Source organism: Malus domestica, chromosome 15, assembly GCF_042453785.1.
Source record: "Malus domestica chromosome 15, GDT2T_hap1".
NCBI classification, from domain to species: domain Eukaryota; kingdom Viridiplantae; phylum Streptophyta; class Magnoliopsida; order Rosales; family Rosaceae; genus Malus; species Malus domestica.
Window position 1 is genome coordinate 45,372,215 of NC_091675.1, and position 9,815 is coordinate 45,382,029.

General features: G+C 36.1%; 2 protein-coding genes across 2 annotated transcripts; both read left to right on the plus strand.

Annotated features, from left to right (window-relative positions):
• The first annotated feature begins 311 nt into the window (after positions 1–311).
• On the plus strand, positions 312–2,502 carry LOC103446494 (transcription termination factor MTERF6, chloroplastic/mitochondrial-like). Its single transcript, XM_029095040.2, has 2 exons — positions 312–1,707; positions 2,382–2,502. The coding sequence occupies exon 1, from the start codon at positions 368–370 to the stop codon at positions 1,694–1,696; it is 1,329 nt and encodes a 442-aa protein (XP_028950873.1). The 5' UTR covers positions 312–367; the 3' UTR covers positions 1,697–1,707; positions 2,382–2,502.
• Positions 2,503–7,720: 5,218 nt separating this feature from the next.
• On the plus strand, positions 7,721–9,347 carry LOC103446495 (uncharacterized). The gene has a single exon (XM_008385634.4). It carries the CDS (start codon positions 7,952–7,954, stop codon positions 9,077–9,079), a length of 1,128 nt encoding a protein of 375 aa, XP_008383856.2. The 5' UTR covers positions 7,721–7,951; the 3' UTR covers positions 9,080–9,347.
• The last annotated feature ends 468 nt before the right edge of the window (positions 9,348–9,815 follow it).

The window sequence follows — 9,815 nt, forward strand, 5'->3', positions numbered from 1 at the left end:
AATTGTTTGATTTGTTTCTTATGTGCATCAGCATAAAGAAAAAAACAAGCAAACGTCTGTGTCTGGTAGTAGGAAAAAAAAAAAAAGCCATGGAAATGCAAAGGAAGCCTCTTTGAAAAAAAAAAACATTCAACTAGAGATGTTATTTTATAAAGAAATAAGTGTAAATATAACTTTACATTTTGAATTTTGAATTAGGTTTAATATGGTAGTTTAGGTAATAAAATTGGGTTTAAAGATATATTATTTCTTTAATAAAAATCAATATAAGTGAAGAGAGTAAGTTGAGTGTAGAAAAAGATTATATGAGTTCAAATAAAATTTCTTAAAAAAATCTTACAAAAATCAGGGTTTAGGGTTTAGGAAAATGAAGAGTACGGGCCAAATTTATACAGGAAGAACGAAAACCCTTACAATCGGGAGTTGGCCAGAGACACAGAGCATACTTCTTGGCATCACCACTTGGTACGAATCCCAGGCAAGTTTATATTTCAATTCCAACTTCTCTGGATTTCATATGCAAATCACTTCTAAAATCCCCCAAAATATGATAACCCAGATTAACAAAAAGCTAATCTTACTCTCACTAACCTCAGTTGAGCTACACAAACCCCCTCTCTGCCACTCAATCTCGCTCTTGTTCTACTCTTCCTCCCGACTCGAAAAGCCGAAATCAAAATCCAAAGTATCTGTAGCTGAATACTTAATCACCCAACACCAGTTTTCCCCAGAAGCCGCTTTGAAAGCCGCATCAACAATCGCTTTTCTGAAAAGCCCTGCAGATTCTAGTTCGGTGATTTCGTTTCTCAGAGAAAGCGGCTTCTCGAAGACCCATATGGAAGATGTGATTAAAAGGGTCCCCAGGATTCTAACTTCCAATCTTGACACCGTCCTCAAACCCAAATTCAAGGTTTTCCAGGACTTGGGCTTTTCGGATTCCGACATTGTTGATATTGTGTCCTCTGACCCCTGGATTCTGTGGCGAAGTGTCGATAATAGGCTTGGCCCTTCTCTGTTGGTGCTGAAGAACATTCTCGGATCAAATGCTCGTGTGCTCAAGGCTTTAAAGTTGCCCGGGTGGTTTCTTAAATATGACTTGGAGAAGACAATGATGTCCAATGTTGAGGTCTTACAGAGTTATGGTATAAAATTGCCACAGATTATCAAATACATTTTTCAGTTTCCAAGGTTTTTTGTGCATAAGCCGGAGAGTATTGTGGATGTTGTTAAAAGGGTTGACGAGATGGGTTTTGATATGAAGTCCAAGAGGTTCCTATCAGCAATTCGGATCATGACTTCGCTGACTGTGGATACATGGGAACGGAAGGTGAAGCTTTTCAAGAGTTTGGGGCTTTCAGAAGATGATATCTCGGCGGTTTTTAGAAGGGTACCTCAGGTGTTTGCGGTATCTGAGAACAAGATTAAGGAGGTTACAGAGTTGCTACTCAGCACCGGCAAGTTTGATATCTCGTTTGTAGTTAATCGCCCAGAATTGCTTATTTATAGTGTCGAGCACAGGCTGAAACCACGTCTACGAGTTATGGAGATCCTCGAAAAGAAAAAACTACTTGGGAAAACACCTAATTTGATCACAATCTGCAAATACTCTAAACAGAAGTTTGCTGAGTTATATGTTAGTCCTTATGCAAATGAACTTGAAGGAAGAGTGCATGGAAAGGAAATCATGATCTCCTGATTGTTACTGAGGTATTTTCTTATGTGTACTTCTGTTTCTTTCTATTAGTCTTTCTAAGAAAGTTGTTACTTTTCAATTCATGTTATTGTCGATCGTGTTATACCTGCTTCATTTATGAAATTCTTTGAACTTTGGATGCGATAGAAGGATGACCAGCATTTCTGAAATTCTTTAAAATTTGAATGCAATATAAAGGAGTGATCATCGGACAAGTAACGATATTTGCTACTGAAAGTTATGCTTAGTGCTCTTTTAGGCTTTAGGTTACCAATATCTTGAACTAAGGTTATCAGTTTCTGCTGTGTGTTTGACTCTTACAGTTGCATATGTTCCTACTTTGGTCTTCCTTGGTTGTATATTAGTGATCGACAAATAAATTTGTTTCCCAGATGGTTAGGTATTAACTCTTTATTGCATTGCAGTCTGCAAACTTTTTGTTTAACATTATGATCTCTAATCAGATACAGGTAGTTTCATTGAGTTCATCTATCTGAGAGTGAATATTGAATTTCACTGTAGATTTTCATTGACAATACCTATGACGTTGGTAGGAGATGATTTGGGGTTAAGCGCATGTCTCTATTTAGAACCATTTGGGTCTGTCGTTTGCCTCATTTGCGATTCTATGGAAAAATCGACTTGATTGTAGTTATAGTTGTACCTAATGCTGCTGTTAATTCCTCAGGTGATACCATATTGCAGGGCCACAGAAAACTCTGTTTGACACTAGGGAATGAATGTCAAAGCTTGTATACTTCTGTACCTCAAAATGAAAAGTGGCAAGGGATGCCAAACAAAGGGCCCAATTTTTAACCCCTTGGGGTAGCCCAAGCGGTGAGGGAGGGTAGGATAATGAACTAGGATTAATATAGGTCATGAGTTCGATTCCCTCCGGTGTATAACCGAAAAGGCAGTCCTCTGAAGAGGGGATTTTCGGTTGTTCCTCTTCTGATACCAATATAAGGACATGTGAAACTCAACTTTTAGTTAGATTAGACTATACAACTACTAGCTTTTTAGAGTCCTAATTGCTTTACTTTTTACCAATATGGTATCCATCTTTACCATTTCAAAATCAATCTCCTCTTTTAAGCTCATAGACCATCATAACAATTCAAACCGTCTCTATAACTTAAACATTTCGGTGTAAAATAAACCTATAGTGTCGATGTTATCTAAAGCGGATGTGTTCCTCCTACGCACCCGAGTTCAAATCCTTGTCACTATTTCGTTCAACTTTCACGGTTTCACCTATCTCATTATTTTATAAAAGTTCAATATTAGGGTATAAATCATGTTTGCGTTGTGTTTGAGAATGCTAGTGATATAGGAGGAATCATTGTGTTAACGAGAAGGTGACATCATCCACCTCACACAACTTTAAAAACTCAACTTCTCCATCCATGTTCACTTCACCCTACACGTCTCAAATTCTCAATGATGCATAAGATTAGAAACAGGTCAACAAACATAGATAGTGCCTTTACTTTCTCCATTATTTTTCGCTAACTTTAGACTTGGGCTAGATTTCCTTGGCCGGCATGTTTTTCTTTTGTTTTGTTTTTTTTGAACTTTTTTATCTTAACTTAAGGATCAAATGAACAGAAAATTACCAATTAAGTGAGCATGATTAGTAGTAAATGTTGGTTAGTTGATTGGTCAAGTAGTGTGCTTGCTCCCTTGTACTCGAATTCAAACTTGTTCGTAGATTAGATTGGTTTAGAATATCACATGATACCATGAATATCCATGTGCGCATGGTCTTATGAAAATCCAATTCCTGGAGTATGCATTATGTGATACGAAAGTTTCTCTCCCTTCGAAGGGCTTTGGCTTTTGTGCAAAAAAAATGTTTGTGTACCAAGCACTAGGACTCTTTATGCAAAAACTATAGGGCAAAGTGTCAATTTAGTCTCTGAATTATCACCAAGTGAAAATTAGGTCCCTAAACTATTATTTTAGAAAAATCAGTCCTTGAATTATAGAAATATGTCAATTACATCCCTAATATTAGATTCGAAGCTACTATATTTAATTTCCCGTCAATTTAAGTCACGTTACTTGCATGTAATACACATTGGAGGGTAGATTGATAATTTTTCATAAAAAGATTGTGTATGAAGTTTACTTTGGAGGGTAAATTAGACGTTAGATTCATAACCTATATGAAATGTTAAGGGTTTATAAGCGAGAAAATGACGGTATGACACTCTTTAAGTGTGTTGAGTGACTTTGATAAAAATTGGATAAAATAGCTTTGAATATAATAGTAGGGATGAAATTAGCAATTTTAATGAATTTAGGGATTTATTTTACCGAAAAAACAATTCAGAGACTTAATTTTCATTGAGGTGATAATTTAGGGACTAAATCGGCACTTCACCCAAAACTATGTTATGATTAGATGTGCGTCCAAAGATTTTGAACGAGAATTTAAGGAGCGTTTGGTACATAGACGGGATGAAATGAGATTGAACGAAATAGGATGGAATAGAGGTTTCGTGCTATGTTTGGTACACACAGAACGGAACTGGATAACGTTCTATTCCGCGTTTGATAAGCGCAAGGCAAAATGAAACGAAAAGATTAAATGACCAAGACTCCCGGAGTATAGGTGCATACTAGAAAATACTGTCACGAAAATCATCCTACTCATTGCTATAGCTTTGACAGCACATCAAACCTCAAAAGTGTTTGAGACTTGCACCTTAAACATATATGGACCATCCACAACTAAGTATTTAACTTATCACAAAAATATATATCATCTTTGTCATCCATACAAGTTCAACTTAAGGAGAGCTACTCTCCTAAAGTTCTTATTTTGAGAACCTGTGACTTTGGTTTTTTATATGAGCTCTCAGATTAATCTTATGATGGCTTAATTTATCAACTTAAATAATTATTGTTACAAAGAAACAAAATACTATTGATAAAACAAAAAAACAAGAAGAGAGAAGAACGTTTCACTTCATGTCGAATCCCTTCTATATGAAAAACCTAGTCTCCTTGCTGAATATCTAAACCCAACAAATCCAGTTAGCATAAAACCATAATAACTTACGCATCCAATTTCATCCGATCTTTTATCAATAATATTCAAGCTCAGTTAGTTACAAAGCACCCAAAAAATTGAGATTGTTTGTTTTCGAAAATTGGCATCCCCTTTTTTTCAAACGCGTAAACCCTTTTTTCATATGAATTTTTCTGATGATAGTGAAAAATATAAAAAGGGGTCCCTCTCCCTTTTTCATACACGAAAAGGAAAAAAGCAAAAAACTTAGGAGGAGAGAAGGGGAGTGAACAATTGAGCAAGAGATGGAGAGAGGAAGGGGATGTCGAGAAGAATGACAATGGGGGAAGAAGACGACAGATTTTATGTAAGAATTTTGTTTTAATTTAATCACATCGAAGAAAACAAAAAACTTAGGAGGAGAGAAGGGGAGTGAATGATCAAGAGAGAGATGGAGAGAGGAATGGGTTGTGGAGGAGAAAGACAGTAGGGAAAGAAGACAAAAGATTTTGTGCTAGAATTTTGTTAATCACATCGAAGAAAACAAAAAAAACTTAGGAGGAGAGGAGAGTGAACAATCCAGAGAGAGATGGAGAAAGAAAGGGGATGTGGAGAAGAAAGACGGCAGGGAAGAAGATGAAAGATTTTATGCGGAAATTTTGTTTTAATTTAATTACTTCAAAGAATTATTATGTTCAGATACAACAAGAATTATTTAAGTTAATAGCTTAATCTCTAATAAGATTAATTTGAGGACTCATGTGCAAAAGAACCTCGCAGGTCCTCAAATGAGGACCTTAGAAAAACAATTCTATAAACTTGAGACCTTCTCCAATCAAGTGCAGACAAATATCAATTGACTGGCTTCTATGTATGTTAAGTGGTGCTACATTTTCATATTACCCCGCCTTGCATCCTGATTACAAAATTTATATACCATTTGGGATCTCTTGTGTGATTAGTTAAGTCAAATACGTGAACTAGTTTTATTGAATGAAGTAAAATACTTGTGGCAGAGTTACTTGCTACGAACCTATATTAAGACTTGAGCATCCAATTCAAAATCAATTAACATCAAGTATATTACTCTAAACGTATGCTAAAACTTATCATCCAAGTCAAAATCAACTAGTATGGAATCAATAGAGAGGTACATGATTTTATATTATAGTTGAAGGCTTGGGATTAATGATATGGAATTTTATACTCTATCAATGTGAATCGAAAAGGAAAAGAGAGTAATATAATACATGGATTTGAGTATGAGACCTTTTTCGGCTATACATGCATGGAAGGCCCCAAATAAAAGTAAAGTCTAATGCTAAATTCCTAAGGCAAGTAGTGGTTAGAGGGGGTCATCTTTTTTCCAAGCTCTCAAGTGCATTGCTATCACTTCATCATCACATCCACACTTTGCCTAATCCCATTCCTCTTTTTTGATGATGAACTCTGCGCATCCCATCATTTCTTTTCTAGTATTTCTTTCTGCTTTTCACAACCCTCTTGGGTTTACTGACTTCAAATCTTCTATTCATTTTGCGTGTTGCCTATGTGACTTCTATTATTAATTGACACGTGTTAATTTTATGACAACAGAGTTAAGAAGGATCAAGTTTATGAACACATGTCAATCAATGATAAATGCTACAAAAAGACCACACACAAAATAAGTGCAGAAGATTTGAACTCGTGTTTACTAGCTGAATGAAATTCAGTTAAACAATGCATTGCTCATATTCTCAAAGCTCACCAGCCGCCACTACTATCTTGTGTTTGCCTATAGAGAGTTGGAGAGAGAAGGGATAGAAAATTAGAAAATAAAATGTAAGTTTGGTAATGTCTCTCAATACTTTGGAAGATTAAGAAGCAATCTTATCTTAACTTATAAATGTTACTTAATTTTTTCTTATTCGAGTGATATTCAATATATAAACGGTTAAGTATTTTGTTTTAGCTATTTTGGCTACGTGTTTGCAAATAGTTTTAAATTTTGAGTGATATTTTCTTTTCATTTCTATCACCTACCTATGATTTCTTGACTTTTCCTTTGACATGGTTATAGAAATATATTTTCTAATTTTTCATGAGATATGTTTGTAAATGTGTCACATTGTGATTTGCAGGTGAATAAGTGAGAGGAATGAACTGAACAACAATCTTTCTTTAGCTCGACTCTATCACAATGGTAGTTATACCAAGTGATTTTATTAAATGACATAGTACTAACTCAATCACTAAGCAATTATTTACACATCCCATCAAAATGAAAGGGTGTGAAATCACTAAGAATGACATAAGAAGACCTCTCCAACTCTTGTGGGGTTCCATTGAAGATGAAGAGAAGTTGTTTGGTAGTTGTTCACTTGCTTTTGTGGGCACGGCAATGCAATATAGGGCATGGGTTCACAAGTTGGTTGTATGATTGGATAATTAAACAAGGCTCGTGGCCTTTAACTTTCCCATGCACCTTTCTTAAAAAAAGTTTGAAAATGTTATGGAAGCATAGAGAAAAAGTAAGGGCCACGAAAGAAGCAATGTTTGTGACCTCATTTCAAAGGGTGCAAAAACTAGTGTCACAAAATGATCAATTAAAGAGTGTTTGATGGAAAAATACTAGTGATATCGAATATTAATTTATAGTATTTAATACAACTCATAATTTTTTTTTATATTTATTGAAGGAAAAATATTAAATTTTAATAGATACCAATTTAAATGATGTTGGATATCAATTTAAATGATAGCGAATATTAATTTATAGTACTTGATACACTTGAATACTTTGTCCATGTTTATTACAATATGATTGATATTTGACCGGTGTTTAGTAACATCCATGAATAATCTCTCAAATGTTGATCATATGGTAAATACTGTAGATTGTTAGTCGATGTCATGTCAATTACTGCAAAAAAAAGAATAGGAACTAGGAAAAGAAGAAAAAGGAAAGACAGAGATGTTAAATACATCAAGTAAAGGCAAAAGCGGAGGAAAGCTGTCCAGCTCTCCCTCCTTTCTTTTTTGTTTTTGTTTTAGAAGAAATCCCTCCTTTCTTTTAAAAGCCCATCCAGAACACACATCAAAAACCAAAAAACACACAATTTCAGCAAGAAAGCAAAGCAGAGCACAAGATCTTAAAAAAAGAGGAGAAACATAAACAGGGGGAGAGAGAGAGAGAGAGAGAGAGAGAGAGAGAGAGAAGGGAGAAAAATTGAAGTAGCAAAGCAACAAACAATCAAAATATGAAGCGAAGGGAGGCCAAAGGAGCACTCTCAGCTGATCTCTTAGTATGTTTTCCTTCAAGAACCAATCTAAAACTCATGCCGAAGCCAATTTGCAGTCCGGCAAGGCCCTCGGAGCCCAACTGCCGCCACCCCCACCACCACCAGCATCAACTCGTAAAAAAGTCGAGCATTGGGAGGAGCGGTCTTGGTCATGCTAGTCCTCTGATGTGGGCCAAGACCAAGTCCGTGGGTTCGGAGATCTCTGAGCCCACGTCCCCAAAAGTCACATGTGCTGGACAAATCAAAGTCCGGCACAAGTCAGGCTCGTGCAAAAGCTGGCAGTCAGTGATGGAACAGATTGAGAGAATTCACAACAACAAAAAACAGAGGAAACAGAGGAGACCCAATTGGGCTGAGGCTTTCGGGTTCAAGAAAGAAGTCATGCAATTCTTGACTTGCTTGAGAAGTATCAGGTTCGATTTTCGGTGTTTCGGTTCTTTTCCTCACGAATCCGATATTACTTCCGACGACGACGAAGACGAAGACGAAGAAGATGAGGAAGAAAACAGAGACGGTCGACAAAACCATGTGGGTGGTGTGGGAATTAGTGACGGTTCTGACCAGAGTAGCTCTAGTACTGTGTTTTCGAAATGGTTTATGGTTTTACAGGAAAATCAGAGTCATGGGTTTTGTAAAGAGGACAAAAAGGAGAGAAACTGTACGCCAAATTTCGATGACGGCGTCGGAATTGGATCAACTTCTGAAGCTCCAGCAGCCGCCGTTCCACCGCCAAATGCTTTGTTACTAATGAGGTGCAGGTCCGCCCCTGCAAAAACATGGCTAGAAGAGAAAGAAGAAGAAGACGACGACGAAGACGAAGAAGAAGAAGACGACGAAGAAGACGAAGAAGAAGAAGACGGCGACGATGAAGGAGGAGAAAATGGGTTGGAGAAGGAAGAGAAACAAGCAAAAGTTACACTGAGGAGTTTAATGGAGGAAGACAAGCAGAAAAAGAAGATGGAGAATTTGGTGGTGAGGGCATATGATTCTGATCTCTACAACATTTCATCAGACATTGCAAAGGAGACGTGGGTTGTTGGTGGATTGAAGGAAGCAATTTCCAGGAGTCGAAGTTGGAAGATATGATGCTTTTTGTTTTTGGGTTCTGTTAATTTTCTGCTTTGATTTGTTTTTTATTTTATTTTTGTGAGCTGTTTTGTCCACTGAATTATTCAGTGGGAAACTGGTAAATTCCAAGCTCCTTGAGCATTACTTTTGCTTCATTCTTGTTGCTCTAGATTATTACAGGTACAACTTTCTCCTTTTTTTCCTGGAAAGGGGTTATGCCAGCATTTTATATTTTCTTGATGTATATCTTTTTAATTAAGAAATCAGAAATTACTTGTGATTTTTATTTTTATGTGTCTGCTTTTTATTTGGAGTGTTTCGGAATTTATTACTTACACAGATTTTGAACGGCTAGATTAATATTACCAAAATTCAGCCATGCATATTTAACCGTGATATATTATGTGGTGAGCAAGGTTTTAAAAGACGTTAGGTCCAAGTTAGGCGGCAGGCTGTGCTTAGCGAATATACGGGTTAGACGAATTTAAGTAAATCTATTATATTTCCTATAAATATGTATGCTTATACTTAAAATATATATAATTTCATCATAAACTACAAAATAGAAAGACATATATTATGATGTATTGGAACATAGTGAAAACATGGGGAACAAGAAAATAATGTGTGTAATTTAAGTATGCAACAAGTTTCTTACACTTTATTGAAAAAATAAAATGCAAAATGAAAGTTACTTATTTTCTATCTAAGTGACTCGCGACTAAAACGGGTGTCTAGGCAGACGCCTTAACAG